Source organism: Coturnix japonica, chromosome 2 (assembly GCF_001577835.2).
Source record: "Coturnix japonica isolate 7356 chromosome 2, Coturnix japonica 2.1, whole genome shotgun sequence".
Taxonomy (NCBI): domain Eukaryota; kingdom Metazoa; phylum Chordata; class Aves; order Galliformes; family Phasianidae; genus Coturnix; species Coturnix japonica.
The window spans coordinates 102,540,250-102,566,185 of record NC_029517.1 but is presented as its reverse complement, the minus strand read 5'-3'; the positions used below and the strand labels follow the sequence as shown (position 1 = coordinate 102,566,185).

At 34.8% G+C, this 25,936-nt stretch overlaps 1 protein-coding gene across 1 annotated transcript in view; it reads left to right on the top strand.

The window, feature by feature from the left end:
- ASPH (aspartate beta-hydroxylase) overlaps positions 1 to 25,936 on the top strand; it is a 95,948-nt gene that overhangs the window by 44,550 nt on the left and 25,462 nt on the right. The window contains 9 exon segments of the mRNA XM_015855666.2: positions 595 to 639; positions 787 to 834; positions 1,337 to 1,390; positions 2,294 to 2,338; positions 8,936 to 8,977; positions 18,475 to 18,563; positions 19,336 to 19,422; positions 21,934 to 22,084; positions 24,013 to 24,149. Of these exon segments, the coding sequence (XP_015711152.2) occupies positions 595 to 639; positions 787 to 834; positions 1,337 to 1,390; positions 2,294 to 2,338; positions 8,936 to 8,977; positions 18,475 to 18,563; positions 19,336 to 19,422; positions 21,934 to 22,084; positions 24,013 to 24,149 (698 nt within the window).

Genomic DNA, 25,936 nt, shown 5'->3' with positions numbered 1-25,936 from the left:
TAGCCCTTTAGGTTGTTGACAATGCTATACTTCATTAGTAAAGCCATTCAGTATGTGTGATCTCTGTCAGGGTAAATTATTAAAAATTTACTTTATAATATTTTTAAACACTCATTAAAAAATCATTTTCAACTCATAAATGTGTTTCTAAATTTGCTCTTACTTTGCTCTTGTTTCTTGTACTGCCCATCAGTTCCTTCATTGTCATTTACTTTAAAAGGTTATGGGCTTGTTTTTCACACATCCATAAGATGTAGCTGATAATGCAAAAGAAGAAACTGAAAGACATTCTCAGAAAGACTAAGGAGGTTGTTTGGTTTTTTTTTTTAATGTCTTAATCCAAATGACATTTGTTTAGAAGATAGATTTTAATTGCTTATCTAATATAAAAATTAATTCTTTAGAAAAACGGGAAAGAAAATTTAATTTATTTCTTTGTTTCCTCAAAATTAATGAAAGTCCATATTTGCCTTTTGAAATGTTATGTTCACCATTGAACATCTCTGTGTACGAGCTCTGTTCATTTGTGTTATATGTAAGTTTCATCAGTTTAGAATTTGACTTCATTATTGCTCTGAATTATATGTTTTTTAGCTGTTGAAGACCTTCCTGAGGAAGTACACGAAGCCACAGAACCAGGTATATATATTGCTATTGTGGTCTTAAAGTGTTTTTGCTATCCACTTGTTGATTGTTTTTTGGTGTGGGCTTTTTGTTGTTTTGGTTTGGTGCTGTTTTTTTGTTTTGAGAGAGAAGGGCTAACTGCAAACTTTTGTCTTTTTATAGTTAGAGATGAAATTGTTGAAGATTTAGAAATTGAGAAAAAACTATCAGGTATGAAATTTTTATACATAAAGAAATCATGTATTTTCCTTCCATTTATATCTCTTAATATATTTCTTTAAAAAAGACAAGAAAATGTTCTCTATAAAGTGCTTAATGTCAAAAATATCATTAAATATGATGGTCTTTCAAACATGACATTAATTCAGTTAGCTAGAGGAAGGTAATCATTGTTTAGTCTTAGCATAGCTAAGGATTTGCTGTTATATTTTATTCAAGTTTTCCATTTATAAATTCATTGCAGTGAAAATCATAATTAAAATTCCTTTTTGGGAGGAGACGGCAGAATGATAGGAGTCATTGCTTAAGACAGTCTACCCTTATTTTATATGAAATGTGTTCAGGTGTCTTGTGCTACTGGTATTTTAAAATGTTTGTCTTTCAGTTTAACTTGTACTTGTTTGATACTAAAAAGAATGGGTGGTTGGTGAGGAAGAGAAGCAAAATTGTGAGCATTTTGTGTAACTTTCATGTTTAAATTTATTTATAACAGTGGGAAGTAAGCATACAGAAGAAGAGAATGTAGTCACTGGACCAGAGGAATCAGGTTTGTTTATTATGCTTCATATGAACTTGCTACTCTAAAAAAAATAGATAAATACCATAGAATAGAATTCTACTTTAAAAATATACTTGTAATTTCTCTTGCTGCAGAACTTTTTTCCCTTTAAGGATAAGTTTAACTGTGTTATTAAAGCTAACGTGTTACTTTCTTTATTTTACCTCGTTTTCTAATGTCAGTATTTTAAGTGCTTATATAGGAAAGCCAAGTATTAAAAGTCGAGAGTTTTCTAGTTCAGAATGACTTGTAATAATAGAAACAGTCATAATTGGTTATAGGAGGTTGAAGATTTCCTTGCTGTGCTCAGTATGCCACCTGGCGATCAGCAGTGCATACTCTAAAAAAGAGCATAAAAGTAAGAAGTAAAGGAGAATATTACCCCAGCTTTGAATAACAGCACTAAGGAATTTGTGAGTCAGAGCATAAATTTCCCTCTTTTCAGTTTTTCATACTGCCCACAGTCAGTATTATAACTATTATCAATTATTTTGTGGTAAAACTGACTCCCTCTAAGCATGAATTGTGAGCTGTGTTTAAACTTGAGCCTATTAGCAGTAGCAGCAGTTTGTGACACGCCTAATTTAAACATAAATCCTGAATGAAAAACAACTGAATTTTCAAGTAAAATCCATACTCAAGCAGCATACTATGCTGGGATATTTGTGCTTATGTACATTTTCAGAATTCTGTTTTTAAATTTGATTTTAAAATCTTCATAGAAAAACTTAGCTGAAGAAAATGTGTATCACACTTCAACAAAAGTATTAAGACAGTAGTCTTAATAGGTCACTGTTTTGAGCATGAGGGAAACTTTGCTATAATTTAGATTTTCTGTAAACATTTAGAGAACTATCCAGTCTAAGTTGTTTCTGCACTTTTCATTTACAGAAATCCCTGTTCAAACTGAGGATTATTCAAATGATAATCTAGTGGGTAAGTGTTTAAGTGTTTTTCTTCTATTTTTTTTTTTTCCACCAAAAAAAAAAAAAAAAAAGGAAAAAAAAAAAAAAAAAAAAGAAATTATAGCAACATGGTAAGTTTTGCGAGCAATTGAGCAATTTTTGGTGAGTACTTGAAGGGTAATCTATAATCTCATTTTAAACTTTTGTGGTTATGAAGCAATAATTTTTATCTTGTTCTGGATAAATGTTAGCGATGGCAAATTGATCTATACAGAAGTATTTAAAGTAAAACTCTTAGTAGTTTTAAAATAAAACTTATTTTAAATGATTTCAGGGAAAGCTGTACATTTTTGCTGTAAAGGTAAAAATAAAAATAGCAGATTTCAAATTATGTGGGTGCTTCCTTTCTAGAGTAGCTTGTCATGGGTGGTGATGTTACTTCTCTGTATGTCAGTCACATCTACTGAAGTTCGGCAGTGTCTCTTCAGGCTGGTCTGTGAACAAAGCTAGCTTTGTCATACTGTCATGTTTTTCTTGACATAACTGGTTTTATGAACAAAATGAGCACTTCCTGCTCTTTCATCAGGACAATAATCATTACCAAAACGATTCTTACAGTAACTACATAGGGAACCTATCTGATAGGAGGGAGTTGCTTCATTTGAAGCTTGTGTGTTTTTACATTTGGTCCACTTTTCTGGAGTTAATAGAATCACAGAATTAAGCATTACAAGTCAGTAGTTGGTTCTTTTAACTGTGGTTAACAGTGTCGAGGGCAGCACTGAGGTCTATCTCTGAGTAGGAAACCACGGTGATCATAACCAGGAGCCCTGAGAATCATTTCAGTTCTAGTTAGTCTCAGACCACAAGTGCTGTGGGTGGTGAGACACTGGAACAGGTTGCCCAGCAAGGTTGTGGATGCTTCCTCCCTGGAAGCATTCAAGGCCAGGCTGGATGGGACTGTGAGCAACCTGGTCTAGAGGGAGGTGTCCCTCCCTATAGCAGGGGGTTGGAACTACATGATCCCTTCCAACACAAACCATTCTATGACTCTATGACATGGTTGTTGGGCAGAGAAGTTTTTGACTACCTTTGTGAGTTGGTTAATCTTTGTAGTATACAGAAGCTCTGCAGTGGTGTGGTACTCAGGTGATTCTGTGAGAATTTTCTTTCCTAGCAGGGAAGGAAACTTGTATTGGAAGCTTACATGTGCCTAAGGTACCTAGAGAACTGAAAGTGCAGGAGTTCTCCCAGTTCTGATTGGAAGTACAGTTGTGTTCGTGTTTTAATTTACATGCTGAACATTAGCTGAGGTGGTCAGAGATACTTGTTGTAATACATTTCACTTGTTTGTCTGTGGAGTCTTTCTAACCTGTTTATCATAACTGCTACTCATTATGTTGAAGTGTGTAAAGCCACAAGTGTTCACTGATGGATATCTAATAATAAATATTTATATTAATATCAAGTATTTTAAACAAGGCTTATGAAAAGTTGTCTTTGACAGGACTGGCAATAAGTTCAGTGAATATAGTGTAACTTTCATTAGTTTGTTGTGGATCTGTATAACCAGAAAAGATGCATCTGTTTTCTTGAAGAATATATGGCTGCCTAGAGTTAAAATAGTAAGTAGGTCCTTATGAGACTATTGGAAACTTCTAACAGTAGAAATTCTACTGCACAGTGTCAGTTACATTGATATGAGGATATTAAGATGAAGTTGTCTTGTATATGCTTTTTCAAAACCAAATTCAAACTCCAGTTATCAGATTGAAATCTTTGAATTTTGTTTCTATGGGCCATATTTTTGTCAAAATCAATACCATTTTATTCAGTTACTAAATAAGAGCAACTGTTATATGCAGTATCCTGCTCCTGAGTCTTCCTTTGTAAGTAGAAAATGAAAATAATCTGTACACAAAATTTGCTAAAGCCTGCTAACATACTGAAAGGATGTAAGTAATTTGTGTAGTTGTGTGATAGTCACTTTAGAGCCAGAAGAATCATCAAACAACCGATGCATTTTGTAAAAAGCCCATCAACACAATGCGGCAGTCAATTCACATAACATCTCTGAAAACTGCGAAAAGCAGGGTATACAAGTTAAATAATTTAGTTACTGAATTTTCCTGCTATTAAATGTTTCCTTGCCTTCTTCAGATGTGAAAGCTTGCAGGAAAACATTATTCTCACAACTTTTTCCTCTTAGAAGATGAAATTCATGTGTACTAGGGAGTCAAAATATGAGGATTTTTGTTGTCAAAATTCTTTTCTCCTTTTGCAGCTTTTGATATAAATGATTTAGGGGTTTTGATCAGTTGTTTTCATTTGTGTGTAAATTGCAGTGATTGTGATAGAATGGTAGTTATTGGGATATATTTGAAGGGAAGCGTATTACATTACATTTTGGGGAGAAATGATTATTCTTTGTATTTGAGTTTTTATCCTTCACATACGTAGTTCAGATTCACAATATGTAAGGCTTTTTCTTTCTCCCATTCACTTGTATGCTTCATTTATTTTTACCAGCTACTAAAATCCCTTATGTTCAGAAGTTTCCATTTCAAAACATTGACCCTTCCTCATCCCCTGGCTCCTTTTTCCACAGTTCCTGTCCTTATTATATCAATAAATAAATAAATAAATAAAAACGGCCCAGATTTTCCTTTATGAGGTAAATGGAGCTCCATATGGTCAGAAAAAAATTACAGCTCAGATAAATATTTAAAAATATACATTTCCCACCTTCTACAGCAACTTTGTGCGGATTCATTATGATAACACCTAGAAATGATAGCTTTCTTCTAGTCTGAAACAAAGTTGCATCGTTGTGTGGTTTTTTTTTTTTAAGTTAAGATTTATTTGAATTTTTTTAACTTATAGTAAGCTGTGTTTTGGTTGGTCCTTTAATATAGATTTCCCCTTATCTTTTCAGATACTTAAAGCTTCAAAAGAAAAGTCCCTACATCAGGAGGACCAGCCCTAACCATACGCTACAAAGGGGAGCAGATGGTTGTCATAGATCTTACGATGTAATTACAGAGCAGTTCAGGGTTTGGGAGCAAACACTAAGATACTGTAAATGGGTTGTAGCCAACTGTCATCTTAGTAAGCTTTTTGGTTTTTTGTTTTTTTTTTTTAACACTTGGATGTTTAATTTACGTTCCTGTCTTGATTTATTACTATTTTTTTGGGTGGGGGGGAGGGCTCAAGTTTAGTGACTTAATTAGTTTTATTTTTCTTCTGTGTTCATGACATTGTCACAACTTTGAACTACATTTCAAATGTGCTGTTCAAACAATTGTTAATATTCTATTTATAGTATAGCAGCAAGTACATTTTTTTTCAGATTTTAATATATATCTTTTGTTGTGGATTCATACAGTGTGTACAGAACATTTTGGTGAAAGGAAACTTAAAATATTATGAATTTTTAAATGCTTTATAACTGCTGATAGAGCATACAGCCTAAACACGTTTTATAACACTAATCAGGCACAAACTAAGCTGTGAATTTTGACTTGTATCTCTTTGCACTGACATAAAGTCAACAGACAATACATAATGTTCAGGTGATTTTAAAAAAGTCTAATATTCAAACTGTGTATGTTTAAATCACAGTAGTAAAAAGATTACTAAATAGCTTTTTTTCAGAAACCTTTTGTATGTGAATCAGAAATTTATATGCATTTGATTTTGATGCAGAGCTACATAATAACTCAGGAGGGAGTCAGTGTAAATTGAAACAAAGCTGAATGACCAGAATCAAGTTGAGTTCAGGAAATTTCTCTTATTTTCCTACTAATACATGATTTTAAAGATGGATTTAAGAAACTCTACATTAAGTGAATTATGGAAACTGCTAATTCAACTTCGGGAAAAAATAGGATGTCAAAATTTAAAGTCTGCAATTATTAATGTTCTTGTAAACGGTACATGACTGAAATGTAGGCTTTGAGTGATATAGAATTTTCATACTGCAGGTGTACTCTTTACCTGTGCTGTGCTGCTGTTCCACAATTACAAAGACATATTTCATTCTTTGGCAATTTGCATGTGTTCCTTTTTGGCTCAGGAGTGTTGCTGTGATTTTAAGAAACTGCCATGTCTAATAAAACATCTTAGATGAAAAAAAACAAAGTTAAATTTTGTAACCCTAAGAGCGGTTGCCTTTTGGTTGGCAGGGAGATTTAAATTTCTGTGACACTGTTTTGAAGTCAGGTTTTCAGTTGCTTATATTTATAGTTAAAGTGACATCATTATGCTGGCTTATTTTGTTCTGGACTTCAGTAAGATTCCATGTAGGTGAGTGTTGCATCTCTAATAGGCATAGAAGGTGTTCCAAAGTGATTTATTTTGGGCTTTTCAAGAAAGCAATAATACTCTTAGACTGTGATGCGGTTTAGGGTGGAATGTACTCATAAAGCTACCTGTGATTGTGAAATGCATAGCAATAATTTTTATAAAGCCATATTTTGCGATGAAGCTTGGGAATAATTTTAGAATGGTGAATGGAGGACTTTTTTATATAACAGTGGCAGCCTATTTCTAACATTATGGGACTGTGAGAGTATATTATGCTGTGATCAGATTTTATGTATTTTGTAACTGGGTATGTGTTTTTTACGTGCTTCATGTTTACAAAAATATGCCAAGCTGGGCAAGGTCAAGAGAACTATTAAGGAAAATGTTTGTCATCTGTTTTAATGTTTGGCTTTCAATAAAACACAGAAGATTATCTTTGTCTTTTTAGTGTCATTATTTTTTCCAAAGTGTAACACATATTAACAGCAAGGATAAATATTTTAAAAGCGAGGATAAATATTTGTCTCAGCTAGCAACAAATATCATTCTCCAAGGCAATTTGTGCGGAACATGATACTGATGAAATTTCTTAGTTCAGTATGGTGAGAGCTAACAATATGATTCTTTTTTTCTTTATTTTCAAAAGCAGCAACCCAGAAGGAGAATCTAGAATACATTAAAATCATTTGAGAAACTTTAGCAAAATTGATGTCAGCTCATTTAACAGAATGGAGATTGAAGGAAATCTAAGAGAACTGAGAGAAATTGTCCTGGTATATAAATAGATATAGACAACTAAATGTATAGGGGGTTGGAACTAGATGATCTTCAAGGTCCCTTCCAACCCTATCCATTCTGTGATTCTTTTGTATATTGTATGAGGCTCGCTAAATGTGAAGCTGGCCAAGAAATGGGAGATGAGCATGTTTAGAACAATAAGATCATACCTTATTCTTGCAGTGATGGAAAAGAACAGGCAGGACTCACAAAAATGTCAGATACAAGGGCAAATGTGTCACTAAGCGGCCAAGGGAGAATCAGAAGAGTTCCAGTGAGAGTATGAGTCTTATTAATAAGAGAAAGTACACAGGGAAAGTGGGTGGCTAGGTCACATAATCTATTGTGGTTTATCATCCTGTAATGATTTCTTTATTTGCTTTGAGTTGGTAGAATAATAGAAATACGAGTATATGAACTATTGTATCTGGAGCTGGTATTACTCTTTTAAAAATACAGTGTTTCTGATGTTATATTGACAGGCAGATAAACCTTTTTATTTACTATCACATGTGCAAGAAATCTGTATTTTAGCACATCCCAAATAACACTGTCATTAATGGGTTGTTAGAGTAATAATATCTTCTACAAGCTGTTTTGTAGTATGCAACTGACTCTGTAGTTCTTTTCTTTTTCTTCATTTCTCATATCATAACAAAGTTAATTCTCACTGTGGCTTGTACTGAATGTTAAAATCAGGTGTACTGTCTGCATGTTGTAGTAGCAGTTGGTAACAGTTGTGTACTTGTAGTGAAGAGTGAGACAAGAATTTCCTCTGAGATAGGAAAATAATTAAAGAAAAGCCATCTGAGCTTTCTTTTATATATTTTGTGACATTTATTGGGTATAAGTTGAAAACAATGATAACATCAGAATTATAAGGCAATACACTTAAGATGTTAAAAGTAAGACAAAGAACAAAAGATACTAAAAAGTCAGAGAAAGAGAAGAAAAGCCTATCTCTGCATGAGCCTTCTTCATGATGTACAAACACCTGATTTTGTTAAAAGTATGCTTTTTTGCCATAGTTTTGTTAATATCTGATCATGAATTCAGTTGTTTACAAAACAGGTGGGCTTAGTCTTTTTTAAATGTTGAAGTATGACTAAAGCTTCCAAGTGCTTCAGTTATCTGAATATGAGACCTAGGTTTCCTATTTATATGAATGTTTTTCACTTTGTAATCAAATATGTACAAAGCCAATATTCCCAAGGGTTTTTAATTAATAAAATACCTCTTGCAAAATAGTTTATATTGTGTGTGTAATATTTAAATCTACCAAATATCTGAAGGGGGAATGTTCATGAAATATCCTGTGACGGAAGGAATCATGCAATAACTGAAGCATCTGCAAAGAAATGTCTTCTGTGTAACCACAGTTCAGTCAGTACACTGCTTACTTTAAAATAATTATTTCTTTAAAATAAATTATTCTGGTTGGCCCAATCTTATTTTGGGTCTGAGCTATAGTTATATTTTAACTCTTTCTTATTGTGAACTGTTAAAATAAATTTACTTCAATGGAATTATATTTTTAATATTCTAGGAAAAGGGGAAACTGAGATTGAGCAAGACAAAATGGAAAAAGGTGAGTCTAAATCATTCTGCTCTTCTGGATTCTTCTGACTTGAAATCTCTGCTTTCTGAGATAACTGATTTAAATTATATGATAGCAATTCTTACTTCTAAATATATCTTATGTCAGGAGTGTCTGACCTTTTGGCTTGCCTGGGCCCCATCAAGTGAAGAGGAATTGCATTGGGCCCCGTATGTGTCAGCTGTTCTGAGTGTAATGTGACCTATTTATAAGTACAACGGATGCAATGAGCTGGCACTCAGTTTGGCCTTCCCAATGTCCTGGTTTCAGCTTAGACAACGTTGGTAGCACAATGTCAGTTTGGTTATTGCTGAACAGTGGGTGCACTCAGTGGAGCTGCTGTGTTAACAGCACAGGACAGTCAGTGCTATTCCAGACCATGCAGTTCAGACATGTCTGAATAAGAGGTGAGAGGCTGTCAGAACCTACAAGACCCATTCAGTCTGTTGTACTGCTTGTCTGAGGGAAATAGGAACAACCTGTGGATGACAGCACAGATGGGATGTACTGTCACATAACCTGAATTATTATAGTTTTATCTGCATTAGTGGCTGATGAATTACAGGTCTAAGCCAGTGCAGCTGTGATGTAGGGCAGTTGTATCCATCTTTGCGTGCAAAACAAATTCAATGGGGAATAATCTGTAGATGCTTCATAAAGGGACGGTAGCACTGAAATCAATCTTTTTTGGCTCTGTGTTACACGATAAGTGTTTTTCTTTGACTTGGTAAGAATATACAGAGGCAGATTTGGTGGAAAAGTGAGTAATGCTGAGAGCACTGCAAGTCTTTTTCCCACATCGCTTTGCCTAACCTCTGTCCTTCAGCTCAAGGTTTGCATCTCTCCCTAGTTATACCAGCTGAGCACAGACAAAAACCTTAAGGGCTGTGCTTGCATCCTTCTCACTCAAGTAAGGCTCTCAGAATAGTGCTTGCCTCAGGTAGTTTTGCCTCAGGTAGTTCCTTCTAAATGAAGGTAAAGGGACTGCAGGTGCCTTGTGTTCTAAATACATACTTCTGGCAAACTATTTTAATGTTTTATTGGCGTACTAAGTATGCCAAATGCAAGCACTGTGTTAAAATAGAAGCTTACAGTTAGAAGGTTTATTTGGGAAACAATGCTGTGATATCAGCATTTTCAATCACAAAATAATAGATTTGAAAAAGTACATCTTTCCCCAGTTGATAGTAGGAAAAAACATTGGAGTAGCTTTATTGACCTATTAGACGTGTAGACCTAGAAGGTATATAATAGTTGTCTAGTAGGGGTGAAAAAGTGTTCACGATTAAAAATATTATCTCATTAAAGAAAATGAAAACATGCAGAATTGCTGTTATCCAACATTATTAGTCAGAATTGTTAAGACACCAGTATTACTTGAAAGTACAACAAAACAAAGCCACTTTCCTCTTGAACTCTGTTATGGTTGTTTTTGTTTCTTTATAAACACTTCACAAAATAAATGCTTCTTTTGAACTGTGCTATTGCAGATAACAGGATTGCTCTAAGTGGGAAAGAAAGCCAGCTTTGTTTTCTGTCTGAATTGACTAAACTATGCATCCTACAGGGAAAGCAGATGAGCAACCAAATCTTAATGAAAAATGAAATTTGTTTACAGCTAAACTGGTTATGTTGTTTTTCACAATTGTAATGTTTAATTGTTTAATGGAAAGTGTCAAGCTATAGGTATCAGCCAAAAAAAAAAAAAAAAAAGTTTTTAAAAATAATCATATTGGTTTATTATATATTTCCCTGATGAGAAGAAATAGTAAATTTATAAGAGATGCGTTTATAAATATTGTGCTGTGGCTGCCTGGTATATGTAGAAAACTTGGATCTATGGAGTCAGGAACTTAAAAAATCTTATTTGACTTACTTTGGAAGATTGTTCAAGTGATTCTGACAGAGCTCAGAGATTTATATGCAAGTTTGCATTTGTATCTTAATGTTTGTACATACAAGCCCCAAAAGGCCTTCTGTGATAAAAGCTAGTTACAAATTTATCATTATATCTTACAAAACGTTACAAATTTATCATTAATGGTTCATATTTATGTATGTAACATACATATATACACACATATGCTTATCTTAAACATTTTTCTGTCCTTCGCTAGTAAAATGATTAAATTTCTGTAAATTTAAATTTCATCAAATTTATCAAAAGGCTCCTTCAAACTACTACTAAATTTCACCTTCCTGATGTTGTGAAAGAGATGAACTTTCACAGTAAGTTTCCACTCTATAAATCTAAGAAAACGATCAAGCTGGGCTTTCAGAAGGCTTGATGATGTTGAATGTTTGTTACTGGAGAATTTGTTCCATAACATGCTGTATGGATTTCATTTTTTATCAATTTAATCGATACAGAAGACATGGAAAAAAAAGGTTATATTGCAAACCCTTCTAAGGTTTTTTTGTCAGGATGTCAAGGTATAGAAGAATTAAGACTTTATCATTCCCTACTTGTTCTACTTGTTAGTTACTATCTTCCTTACATTGATTCTGATTAGTCACAAACTTGGATTAAGATCTATATTTAGAGACTGTGTTAATCATGTCTTTCAACTCCTCCACCCTCATATAAAGGCTCTGTGTTTACATAAACAGTCAAGATAAACAATCTTAAAGAGTACATTGCAGGGGAGCTGATTATTTTAGGCATTTACATACCTCTGACAAGGAAGAAATATCCATTATCTAGAATGAGAAATCAGTACTTGTTTGTTGCTTATTTTAAAGAATGAAAAAAATATTTTTTCTAGGCTTTCTGCCAGCAGAACATCAGTAGATTTTTTAATCTACTGATTTTTTTTTTTTTGCCTTTTAATTTCTGTGTTAGTCAAAACTCCTCCCGAAACTTATATATGGAAATAAACAGATAAATACATTGGTAGTGTACTACTATTACAAGTTATCTCTGTTCAATTAAATTGAGGATTGTTTGTCTTCTTCATGAAAATGCTGTCAGATTCTATATTAAGGAATTGAAAGGCTTAGATGTTTCAGATGTGCCTGAAAAAATAATTCTTTAAAATATTTCAAAGATACACATCCTGAATTATACTATATCACAACTGTACTCTACCAGTTTCCATATGGTGTAGGTTTAGCTAACAAAACCCAAATTTAAGTAAGGAGTTTCAGTTTTCTGCGTTGGCATGTAATGAATATTCGTTGATACTGATCAAGACTGGATATCCAAACTGAGATTTGGATAAAAACTAAGTGTTAAAGCAGTGAATCTGTTTCTTTCATGCACTGAACATCAGTATACATACTGACAAAATAATTTTCTATTTCCAAAATTGATAAAAGATCAAAGTGCAAATAAATGCCATTTGGTTGGAACACTGAGCTATGTTACGTAAGGGGCAGAGGTACACTTAAGCCAGGCATAAGAAAAAGTCATTCCACAAGTGGCCCTGCAAGTGTCACCTGATATTCATTTTGGTTTACTCTAGGATCTAACTTTTGAACAGGATATGTAGGATTCCACTGATGCCAGTCGAGTTCTAACCAGTGTGACTTGTGGACTATAGGGTGCTATTCACTTTGCTAAATGTCAACTTTTGCTGCTGGGTAAGATGAAGTATACCTTGAGCTCCATTAACAGCCTTTGCCAGAGCTCACACATTTAACTGACCTCCAGCATTGGCAGCTCAAGTTAGATGCAAGCCCCATTATTAAGGTGCTTACTTTATATTTATTTACTTAGACGTTCAATTATAGCTTGCATCAAATATGAGTTGTTGGCAGAATGTTCAATGTTTCACTTCTATAAAAGTGCACTTTCTGAAGTTCAAAGGGCTGAATAGCACTGTGCTAAATTAAATGTATAGAACACAATATGTGTATAGGACATTAGTGTGTGGTCTTGTATAGAAAGTCACTAAATACTGTTTCTGATCTAGTCAAATGGTTGCTTGATCCTCATCTTTGAATGAAGCCAAATGACTTCATGGTAAAAGGTAGCAGTGACTGGTGGCAATACATGCTGAAAATAAAATTCACGTTATTTAATTGTTTCTTATGATAGACATCATGTTAACCAGCTTTAGTTTCAGACTGAAAACCTGTAGAATTCTTGTTACTGCAAGTAAAATTGTTTCGGAATAACTGCATTTGAAGATTTATCATAGTAATTCCACAGCTTTATTAGTCCCTAAAATACCTCAGTTTTTCATTGTCTGATTGCTTTCCCAGATAAGTTGATTACAGATGTTTTGCCTGTCTACTAGCACAGTTAGAAAGATCTTTTAATTATTGTAGTGCTGCTGGCTCTAAGCTGTCTACATGCACTTACTGGATTTTATACCTTTGAAATTTTCAGTTGTAGAGACACATAAAATAAGCAGATCATTTACGCTATCTGTAACCCACCTAATGAGCTTCAGAGACACCAGAATAATGACAAGAGATTGTCATCTCATCAGATTATCCTTTTGGTCCCCAGTGAGGGACAGTACTACTGCAGAAGCTAATTTGGCTAATGACAAGGGCCAATCATGAGGAAGGAAGACAACTGCATATGCAGATTTTTAATTTTAGGTAGAAATAGTGGGCCATCTAATACATCTTTCAGCCCATCACTGAACCTTTGAACCTTGGACTAGGAAGGTAGGAGTGACCAGGAGGAGAGAGCAGAGGAGTTAGTAAAAAAACAAGGTCAAAAAATTTTTTGAAAAACTTAAGCAGAGCCTAATCACCAGGATGTATTTAATATTTTCTTTTAAGTACCTATCCACTCATTACCAAGAGAGATATTGCTGATATTATATCACAGCTGGAATAGGTGTTTAGAAAAGAAGACCTTTGCAAATGACTTTCCTGATCTGATTTTTGACAAATTAAGATGGTGAATTGGTAGGAGCAGCCTTTACTACTTGCTCTCTGTTAAAATACCACATGCATGGCATATCTTCAGGCTAAAAAATGGTGTGTGAAACATGAAAAATAACTGATAGTATTCAGCCTTTTTGTCCCACTCTGGCTAATAATAAGGTACCAACTTGAGATGTCAGTTTTGATCTGTAAGTTCAGCTGTGTTCACTCCTTGTGGATACCAAGGTTTTTCTTACCCTGACTATTTAGTGATTCAGGTGAATGTGTGAAATGGAGATATTTTTTCCTTTCTGTGGAGACTAAAAGAGGATTTGTTTAATCCATTATGAAAGTATTATTGTCAATAATTTTTGATGTAGTATTTCTACCAGTTTGTTCTGTAACTTAGAGCTAGTTGTAATCAATTCTTTGCCACGTAGTAGTCGTCATCGCTTTTTTCCTGTTACTCCTTTCCAATTATATTGGTTTGAATGCATTTACCACACTAGAGTAATTGAATTACCTGGCATTTTACACCAATTTCAAGCCCTATGTTCTGCTCAGTTATATAGGATCATGCAGTGCTTTGATGTTTTCAAGACTTTTGTCTAGAAAATCTCAAAGTTTTGGATTAAGTGTTCAAAAACATTAAGAAATTATACTTCTATTGTAATTATGTGAATAGAATCTACATCAAAGTTGCAAAAAGATTTGCTTGACATGCTGTTTGTTTGGACAATTACTGAAGTGAAAAAGATGGATCTGCTTTAGACAGGGATTTACAGAATTTGAACAAAGTGAATAGCATATTCCATTCTAGATCTTCAGACCTCAGCAGGATTTACTCTGATACAGTTTCTTCTTTGCAATGAAAGAAACCTTCTGTGAGGTCAGGTACTGAAATGAATCATAGAATGTCTTGGTCTGGAAGGGACCTTGAAGATCACTTCATTCCAACCTCTCTGCTGCAGGCAAGGTTACCAGCCACTAGACCAAGTTGCCCAGGGCCCCATCCAACCTGGCCTTGAACACCTCCTGGGACAGAGGATCCACAACCACTCTGAGCAACCTGAGCCAGCACCTCACCAACCCTCTGAAAAATTTCCCCTGACATTTAATTTGAGTCTACTTTCCTTTATTTCAAATTGATTCCCCTTTGTCCTATGACCACCAACCTGTGTAAAAAGTTGATGCATCTCCTATTTATAGTCCTAACTTAAGTACTGGAAGGCCACAGTGAGGTCTCCTTGGAGCCTTCTCCAGGCTGAACAAGCCCAGCTCCCTCAGCCTGTCTTCATAGGAGAGGTGGTTCAGCCCTTTGATCATCTTCATGGTCTTCCTCTGGATCTGCTCCAACAGCTTCCTGTCTTTCATGTGTTGGGAGCCCCAGGCCTGGATGTAATACACCAGAAGGGGCCGCATGAGGGCAGAGTAGAGGGGGACACTCCCTCTTCCAAGATACAGTTGGTTTTCTGGGTCTGCAAGTGCACGCTACTGCCTCACATTAAATTGTTCAGCTACCAGGACCCCTAAGTCCTTTTTGGCAAGGCTACTCTCAAGGAGTTCTGGATGGTCAGTAGTAGGGATCCTTTATAGAAAAGGATTGTCACTTTTTTTTGGTGATGAAAGTGCCTTTCAATATAAAACAGTAGGCATGTTTTGGTTTTAGTCTTTGTATATGGGAACCATTATATAGAATATAATATTTCATTGCTCATTTGATAACATTACAGACTGTTAATTAATCACTTTGAAAATATTTTCCATCTGCTGTAGTTTTCTCTTTGCATTGCTTTTTTCTTCCCTCTGTCTTAATAGAGGAGGGAGATAATGGGGTTGCTTGTCAGTGCTGCCCATTACTTATTCTCCAGTGGAAAGAGGTGGCTCATGATGAGTCTTATTCCTCAATTGCTGTTGTTAAAGAAGAAACTATTATTTTCTGGGGGAGTCTTCAGCAGTTGTATGACAGCAATCTTAGGTAGCAAGTGTATGCTTACATTCCAGGTCATTACTGGAAACATTCAGTATTCTTGCAAGACCATAGTCTGATAAATACGTAAGAATTATCACCATTTCAGTGCTTAGCCATGTTTGGATCAGGCTAGCAGCTGTATGATTGTGCATTTCTTCATATATATGATGAAATCTGTAAATTATTGAAGAAATGATGCGTGTTGTTTTCCTCTGAAATCATATAACTTTATTTATTTGTAATACTGAGTTTAATATATTGGATCACATCTGCTAAAGGATTATTGCACTAGAAGGAGGCAATGTATAATTTATAAAAATACCCCTGCAGGGAGATAGCAGGCTATCTGCTTAATAGAGAGGAATGCTTGATGGTTATACTGAAAGCTCCCAGGTGAATGCTTTAACATAGGAGTGGAATGAGTAGATGAAAATAATTGCTCATTATATAATGTTTACTGTATTGCGTTAGTGCCTAGCAGCTGAATAATATTTACGTTAGCAGCTCATTTCCAGCTTTTCATATTGGTCTCCTGCTGGTCTCAAGTTGATATTAAATTGTAGTGAAGATGGGAAAATAAAGCTTCTTGGTAACGGGGGTTGACTAAAAGATTCTTCCCATGTGTGACCAAAACTGGACATGAGAGGAAAGATGTCATTTCTTTGGCAAAAGATTTCTGTGAGTTTGCATTTGCTCCTTCTTCTGAGTTGTTTGACTTCACCTCCTTGTAAACTCAGAGCTATTGCAGAAAACACAGTTCTATAGTCAGTAAGTTTCTCCTTGCGTGGGAGAGCTTCTTTCCATTGCTTCACAGAAACTTCTCTGCTTTCATGTTTAAGCTTGACAAGGACCAAGTGGCTGGACATCTTTCTGTCAACACTGAAAGTTAGAGAGGTGACCAACAGCTGTTCTTACTTATTGAATACAAGATTTCTATACAACTGACCACTTTTAGATAAAGGCGATTTTTGTTTTTGTTTTTTTTTCATACTGCAGAAACTGAGAATTGACTGTTTTTTGTTTGTTGTTTTACATAGTTTCTCGTATGCACAGCCTCATATTTAGAGAATGGGAACTGAATGCTTGGTGGTGATGTCCAGCTGGACGTCTCCTAGATTATGTAGTCAGTAGAAATGAAATCTCAGTTTTCTTCCTAACAGCAAATCACATTTTCTGTTAGCATCTGTGAGCTCAACCAACCTAAAAAGTCCTTATGGAGTCTTGCTTTTATTGGCTTTTAAGACCAGTAGTCTTTAAATATGTTATTCTGTGTCTGGCTAGAAATGATTGATTTCAAGTTGTAAGGCACAATGAAACTTTAAAGTGTTTAGTGGAGCAAACTCTGTACTTTAGAGTGAACTATAAAATGGTTTATTCTGAAAAAGAAAGAATAAACTCTTGCCTTTCATTTCTCTTTTTACTTTCCTGGCTGCTAATCCCTTGGACTGCATGTCTTCTATTATAGCAGGGATCAATTGAGGTATAATTATACTAATGTATCTCTTCTTTATTATTTTTACTTTATAGAACCTGAAACATTTTTATATTTAAAGCTTTATACAATCTTTGTGAGTAAGCAAGTGAAATTTAGTAGGACAGCTTCAACCTTGCTTGAATTTATCTTCCCCTGCCTCCTAATTGCAATAGCATCTAGTTCATTGTGCATACCAGTGCCGCAGAATGGTTTATAAAGGTACTGTAAGAAAAACTATTTTAATGTGGTGTTGTTATTTACGTGCTAATATATCTGAGTTCAGGGTTGAATTTGACAGTAAGTCTTGCACAGAAAGAACTGAAGCTGGTCATCAACTTTTTCCTCACACAGAAGCAGTTCAGACTCAGGGATCTCTTTAGTGCTGTGTTAGTATTGGCTTAGCATTAACAAAGGCGTTAACATTTCTCTGAGGTATTTTTTTTCTCTGCAGATGAAATGATTTGTCTCCTTAAAGCTGAATGTAAGATCAGGGTCTTGTAGAGAAAGTGTCACTAACTGAATCACGAGCACAGCTATCAGCAGCATGGAGCTGTTCTTGCCATCCCTGCACAGTGCACCTGAAGGAAGCAGGATCAAATATAACTTGTCAGAATACTTTGTGGTGTGCATCCAAAATATTTGCTTTGGGATTGCAGCAGTGTTGTGATGTTAATCTGAATCGTGTTTGGCTTAAGCTTTACAACAAGCTTTTAGCTTGTAGTACCAGTTATGACATTTGCTGTTAAAGGGAGATGGACCACATGATTTTTTTTTATTCACTGTTCCAAGTAATGCTGTGATTTCTGCCAACTCCCCTAATTGCTTTAGATACATTCATAGATACATATAGTCACAACTTTATTAGAACATGCGAGTCATTTTAAAATATATTTTTCAAAATGCCATATAGATGTGAAGAAATCATATAGTTCGTCCTGTTCTTCCTTTGGAAAAATACTCAACTGCATAAGATGAAAAATGCTCTTATCAAAAACTTGAGCAGAGAGTTATTCAGTCTGAATGACTGACAGTTATTTTTCATACAGGAATTTGTGATTTTAAAAGGGAAGAAATCAGTTCCTTTTCAGTGTACTTTAAAGCTGCCTTTTTTGATATGCACTTTAGTGTACAGTGTTAGGTTCTAGTTAAAGCTATTCAGAACAATTACTCCGAAGTATGAAAGAAATAACAAACTGTGTGTTTTTAATTTCTTTCCAGTCAAAAAGAAGAAGAAGCCAAAGCTCTTAAACAAGTTTGATAAAACCATTAAAGCTGAATTAGACGCTGCAGAAAAATTACGTAAGAAAGTAAGTTTTGAATGTTTCACTCAGAGTCTAAATGGTGGGTGTGAATAACAGCTAACTTCAGAAGAAAAAAGAAATAAGAATGGGGAATTAGCTTTAGATTTTTCGTAACTTCCTTTTAAACTTAAAATAGTTGGTGACCGCTGGTACCTCAAGTCTAATTTCTGTCAGATAGTTTATATTTTCTAAATGATGGACATGACCAGTCATATGTTTGCTCACTTTTAACCATGAAAACATGTGGCTTAACTGTTGAATTCATATTATCAAAAAGTGTTTAAATTAAGCACATGGCAGTGGGTTACATCTGTCCTATCACTGAGGTCAGCTGTTACCAGAGAACTTAGATAAGAAGCACGTTAATAGGACTCACTTGGTATGGGTTCATTTGCTTCATGAGCATTAGGTGAAAAACTTTGTCAGAGGTGCAGTTTCTGGTGGAATTTGTTATTATCCATAGAATCTTTATATTTTAATATAGACAGGTTGTTGTCTTCTGAACATTTTCGTCCAGACAGCAAAAACAACGTTATTAGCTTTAACCATGGGAAGTGAATGTTACCATTTTGTAAGTAATGCCAGTGGTTTCTCTTAAACAAGAAAGTAATCCCAACAAAAATAAGAGTGAAAAATGTTGATTCACTGTCTGAATTTTGTATTTTATTTATTTATTTATTTATTTTTGTTTCGACTTGGGGAAACTAATTTGCTGTTGGGCCGTGCATGCATGCATATTTGTTAGATGCAAATGCTGATAAAGTTCTTTGCCTCCCAGGGAAAAGTTGAAGAAGCTCTAAGAGCCTTTGAAACACTGGTGAATCAATATCCAGAAAGTCCACGAGCAAGATATGGAAAAGCACAGGTACATAGATAAATGAATTAAAAGTCATAACTGTTTTATAAGTGAAGCATGAATGTTTTCTGCTGATAGGACTCTAGATCCCATTCAGATTTCATTTATAATTTTGTAGATTTTTCCTAAGGAAAAACATTACACGATCTATCAAACTGTACTCATCCAAGTATTCTGTCTTTCCCTGGTTACTTCATAAGCTTTTGTTTGACTGTAGTCTAGTGGGAAGTATTGTCAATAACACAAAAATAAGATGGGAAGTTTCTGTAGATGGTAAAGAATATATAAAGAACAGCAACAACAACAAATCTAGACAAGGAGGGTTAATTAACTTTATCTTGTGGAGGGAGTTGTGTTTTTTATGTTCTCCGCCTTCCCCACATACAGAAAAAATAAAATAAATGCTGTTTTTGAGCCATGTTGAATCCTTGCCACATAGACATAACACAAGAAGTAATGGACTAAAAAGAGTCAGGCTTTTAAGGCTTATCTATTTAATGAATCTGTTCATTACATCTAAGAAAATATAATTCCTGTCCTTATAAGCTCACTGCTTTTAGGGAGGAGGACAGATCATAGAAACCAGTTTTTTAAGAGTTCTACCTAGTGACACAACTGCATTCATTCTTTTGCACCAATCTGTAGTCACCATCGACCACTTCAAATAAAGATGAGAACGACCTTCAGATCAAGATCTGAAGCCATAATAATCAGGCATTTTTGGGGTATCATTTTCAGTATCATTCGTAGATTCATACAAGTCTTTTAACTGAGCTCTTGCATTGATGTGACCAGTGACAATTTAATTGAATCAAGGATTTGTAAGATGCAGCTGTTTGGAAAGAGCAAGAAAATCATGAGCTTCACAGACAGATGGATTATTCTGAGGATTTACCTGGTAACAACTTCACAGTGGATATGTATAGCAACAAAATACATTTGAATTTGCAATTTCTCATTGCTAACTAAAAGTAATATCATAGAGAAGGATGAATGTTAAGCCCAGGAGTTTACTACAGGAGCATTTTGCCTTGTCTGTGAACCGTGAACCAAAATTATGTGCTAATTATGTAGATTCTAGATGTAATAAAGCACAAATATTCACTTTTCTCCATCTTTTATTAGCTTTAAATGTCAACAGTTTTTCCTTCAAATTAGTGTTTTTAGAAATATGAGTAATCCTTGCTTTAATTCCTGGAACTACACTTACACCAGATGAAAAATATTCTAAAGAAATAGTTTAAATCTTTAAAGCTGAAGAGTAGACAGATCTTAAACCTACTTATCATGACTTATAGCATATGTATTGGTGAGTTTAATCAGATGTTACATTGAAAACATTAGATTTTTTTTCCCTTATTTATTTTTCAGTATTCTTTACCCTGTAATTACCTCAAAATTGGAAAAACAAATGCACAACTGAACATAGAAAAATAAATAATCTCAGAATTTATTTTTGAGGGTTTTTTTTTAAAGCAACTGAACAAGTACCTGACTGAGGAACTCTTGCTTATGGTATTCTCCAAACTTAATATCAAAAGAGCCTGAGGAAAAAAGTAATGGACAGAAGTGCAAAGATTCCTGATATTAACTACATACTACAACTAACAGAGTTGAAGATGTTTAAATTAATGTGTAATCAATACAACAGCAGATTGAGCAATAAAAGCTTCTGTTTCATCAGTGCTTGCAATGCATCTACACCTTGCTCTGCTAAATGACTTCAGCCAATAAAAATAGAGGCATTTAAGAAGAATGATTTAATCACATAGACGTGTGTGCTTTTGAATAAATAATACAAAATAATTCATTAAAAATTCATGACTTGAGTTACAGCTGTGGAAACAAATTATAAAGATAACATTCCACAGGTGACATCAGTAGTGGTTCTCTCTGGCTTTACTGAAGCTGTACTTTCACAGTAGAAATCTTGTATTATCCTTTGGCCTGTTCCCGAAGTAATTTAAGTAAGAGTTATGTGATAGCTATTAAATCAAGATGTGCAAGAGTAAAGTAAATTTTTAATTATTTTTCCTAAGAAAGATGGTAAGTAAATTGGTCAGAATATATGAAAGAAATATTTGTTGTTGTGTTTTGATCTGTGTGTTTCTGTTAACGTGAGACTTAATGTGAAATTGATCTGGCAACAGCTTACATTTCTTCCACGCTGTTAAAACAAACTTTTTACTTTGTTATCAAAAGCAGGAATTGTGGCTTCTGCAAATATTAACCCCAAAAAAGTGTGTCAGTGTATACAGTGGTCATGACGTTATATGTTTTAGGTATGAACATTCTTATGCTTTCAAAGTTTGCATGAAAGAAGAATTAACAGTACTTCTACCTTATCACAAAACTCAACCAAATAAGTTTTTCGCTGTCAAAATTATATGAATTAAATATAATTTAAAAATGATTCCCATAATCTAACAGTTGCATAGGATGGCTGTAAAGAAAACAAAATTGTTTTAAAAAACAGAGTATTGTTATGTGTTCTTATAATAGTTTTGTAATTCTCTCTAGTCTGAAGATGACTTAGCTGAGAAAATGAGAAGCAACGAGATGCTGCAAAAAGCCATCAATACCTATGAGGAGGTGGTTAGTCTGCCAAATGTCCCTTCAGATCTGATAAAACTGAGCTTGAAACGAGAAGCTGACAGGCAGCAGTTCCTTGGTAAGATTTGAAGATGGTGTAAAAATTCTGGATGTTGTGTGATCACCAAGGGTTTAACAGCAAAAATCCAATTAAATTTTCATTGGAATAGATGAAAAGTCTTTAAAAGTTTAAGAATGTTGCTACTGAGCCAGTGTCTGTTGCTTTTATGACAGTAGTGCCTCGCAGACAGCAGTGCACAAGATGCTAAGCAAGCCTAAGATAGGAGATGGTTGAGAGGAAAAAAATAAATAAATAAAAATTACTGAGTAAAAGAAAAATAAAATTGTTTTCTACTGAGGCTGATGGAGACCGCAGGGAAATAAATGGCGTACCTAAATAAACTTACAGTGATCGTAAAGAAGGACAGAGTTGAGCCGGAGGATAATGTTTTAACTCATAAAGTTCTCTTCCTTTTAATAGTTTGGAAAGTCTTGTTTTTCAATGAAGGTGCATTGATTGTGTATTGCATAACCTAAAGCAGATATAATAAGAGTATAAAAGTGTATTTATGCAGCTTTAAAAAATAAAAGGTATATGGAAACTGTTAACATGCTATCAGGAAATTGTAATTATATTTGCCATTACTAAATTTCACATTTTGTTATGCTCACATTACTTGAGTTTGCTTGTTGTTAATTCTCAGACTGAATTATGAGTGGCAATGACTCTTAGACCAATAATTATGAAACATCATGAATCTCCATACCTGATGCCCTTCATCCAATTTAAAAAAAAAAAAAAAAAAAAAGCAAATAGAGAAATAAGTAGCTAATAGATTGAAAAAAAAACCCACATTTGCCATTTAACAGCAACAACTCAATAAAAGTAGAGCTGAATTATATTTGTTACCTCCAGAGATGACTTACAGCAACCTTTTAAGGCATCAAATCATCTCAGATGGGTGGCTTATTATACAGGTTGCTTAAGCATCCCTTTCTTGCTTTTAGTCAGTTTGACTTTGCCTACTTGAATTGCGTATTTTTCTCACATATTTAGTTTACAGTGCTGTTTTCTCTTAAGAAAAAATAGGAAGCCTTAGTCCTGGTGATCACAAAATCACCAACAAAATTCTAAACTACAGATCTTTCAATGATTCTGTGTGTGCAAAGGGATGTTCAATGCCACCTCTTGAAATTCCACTTTCTAATACTTCACAGTTTTCAGTGCTTCAGTTTTGGATGTCCAGAGGTACATCAAAAAAGCTTCCTGTTAAGAATAGTACTAGAATGTTTGGTCAAAATGAGACAGATTTGTTTTGTGTTTATTAGGGAGTGAAAATCTGAAGCTGGAGCACTAAAAACAAAGTCTTAAAACAATGAATGAAAACTGTTAATCCGTCTGAAAGTTTAGATCTGAGCTCTGTGACGTACAAGAATTTTTGATCAGAGCATGAAGCACAACAGGCGTCTATGGAAGAAGAGATCTGTTCCCCTGGATTTTTAGCGTCAGCTTGTTTTGATCTTTCTATTCCTCAATAAGACCTCATTTAGGAAGTCGATGAATCATATATCTAAATTATACATGTGAAGCATGATTACTTTCAGTGGAACTGCGTAGCATTTCAAAATGTGTTAAGTTACTTCAGTTAATTAAGGCAAAGTTTATTTCGATATCTTTACTGGGTTTTATTAAGTGCTTTGATATCTGTATGAGAGAGCAAAAGGAGTTTAGTGTTAGAGCTACACTGTGAACTGTTCTCCACTAGAGGCTCCCATAACACTGCATGATATACATTCTGAGTGATTTCCTAAAGTACTCCTTGTACAATTATGCTTGCTGTGGCAACCAAGCGCCTGAATATACTCCTATCTGCATAAGCCTTCTGCCTCGTGATCTTTAGTGCAAATGGAACATCTGGGTCTGATTTCTGTTTTCTTAGATGTTGTGCATCTTACTACTATTACTTGTATCCACCGTTGTAATGAAGTCTTGTTCAATCAAATTAGGTCGCATGAGAAGTTCCCTGATCACTCTACAGAAATTAGTTCACCTGTTTCCCAGTGATACGTCATTCAAGAATGACCTTGGCGTCGGTTACCTCTTGATAGGAGATAATAGCAACGCCAAGCAAGTGTATGAAGAGGTGAGCGTCCATTATAGCTGAGGAAAAGATGATTTACATTCATATGTTCATTTTAAAGATTGCCAGCTTCTAACTTCTTTAGTGGTGAAACATTTTGCATGCCTGGTTTTGAAGGGTTAATGTTGATGAGATTTATTTATTTTAGCATCCATTTCCTAACTGTTTTCTAGATTGCATTCAGACTTCCTGATGCCATCATACTAAATGGTTTTTCCACACAGAGAAATGTACTTAATAATCCTGGGTTTCTTATGCTTTCTGATAGGCAGATTTGGAATATACTGACAACGTATGTAGATATTACTTATATCTGAAAAACATGGAAAGCAGAAATAAGCTTGTTTCTTTACAGAAACGCCATCTTTATTCATGTGAATACAGTAGTTGAGTACCTGTAAATCTATTTATCTGTAACCTTTTTCCAGATTTTCAGAGGCAGCCTAAATGCTGTTTTTCTTTCATGATCCCATGACCCTTGTAGCGTGCCCTGTTTATTGGATTTTTATTGCTGTCTAGCAATAGCAGGCTGGGGGAAGGGTCAGTCCTCTCCTGTGACGCAAGGACCCCATTCACATCTGGAAGCTCTCTAATAGATGTGGAGCTTGATGTAACTGGTATAGCAAGAGCTATCAGAACCTGATCAGAGAATACATTGTTGGTGTTGGCACACTTGCTCTAGGTCTTGTTTGGTGCATGAGTAGTATAATGATTGACTGGTTACACAGACTGAGGACAAACCAGCAGGACTGATACCTCCTCCTGAGAGCAGAGGCGCAATTTTCAGTCCCCCACATCTGGATGTCTGTGAGATTCTTGTCTCAGATGGTTTCTCAAAGGGGGTGAGAGCATTTAATCCCATGGTTGGAAGCAGGAGCCAAACCCTGATAGCACTGTTTTGTCTGAAGCTCTTCTGACAGGCGCAGTTGTTGCCAAACTACTGTTTGCTTTGCTACTCTTGCTGCGCTGTTGGTCTCTCCATAGTACGCTTCTGTTCAGTAAGTTTTGGCCTGCTATCAAAAGTTAGCTAAAATAGAAAATGGTGTTTTTTAGGGATTGGCTGTTGTTAACTGAACCTGCTTCTCAAACAGAAGGATCTTCAGAAAAACCCCAAAACATACTCATCCGGGGCACGATCTTCCTTTGCAATGTTTCAGTGCTTTGCTGCAAGCAATGTATATGTTAGAATTTCTCAGTAGCAATAATCATAGGATTTATTTATAATTGGAAGATGGTAATGAGTTTATTATGCAGCTACTGTGATATTGCATTTGATAGACTTCAGAAGAAGCTTTTACTGCTCTTATTAAGGCTAGATAAAAAAATAAGAACTGATCTGATTTCAATATATTGTTTTCCATGCTTCCATAGTCTTCATCCAGTATAATTACTGTGTTTTACAGTTCACTAGTCAGTGAAATAGAACAGATCATCGTGATGTTCTGTCCTTGTAAAAGAGCAACAAATAAGTATATTTTAAGAGGATCTGGATTTTTTTTCTTTTTAGATATCATGCAGATTTTGTCCATATTCTGACTTCCTCAAGCTGAATTCTACTGCTGTCATGCAATTCTTTTTTCCTTTATTGTAATGAAGTGTAAATTTACATGAAGAATTTTAAGAAAGGAGATATAGTCAAAGAAACAGACAGAAGCTTATGTGCACATGCTTTTATTCTTGGTTATACCAAAAGCTTCCTTAATGTTTTTGGGCGGATTGCTCTGGGACCATATGGTCTGCTCTTGAGTGCTCCACTCAGCTGTTGCAATGCGTAATTAGGAAGTGACTGA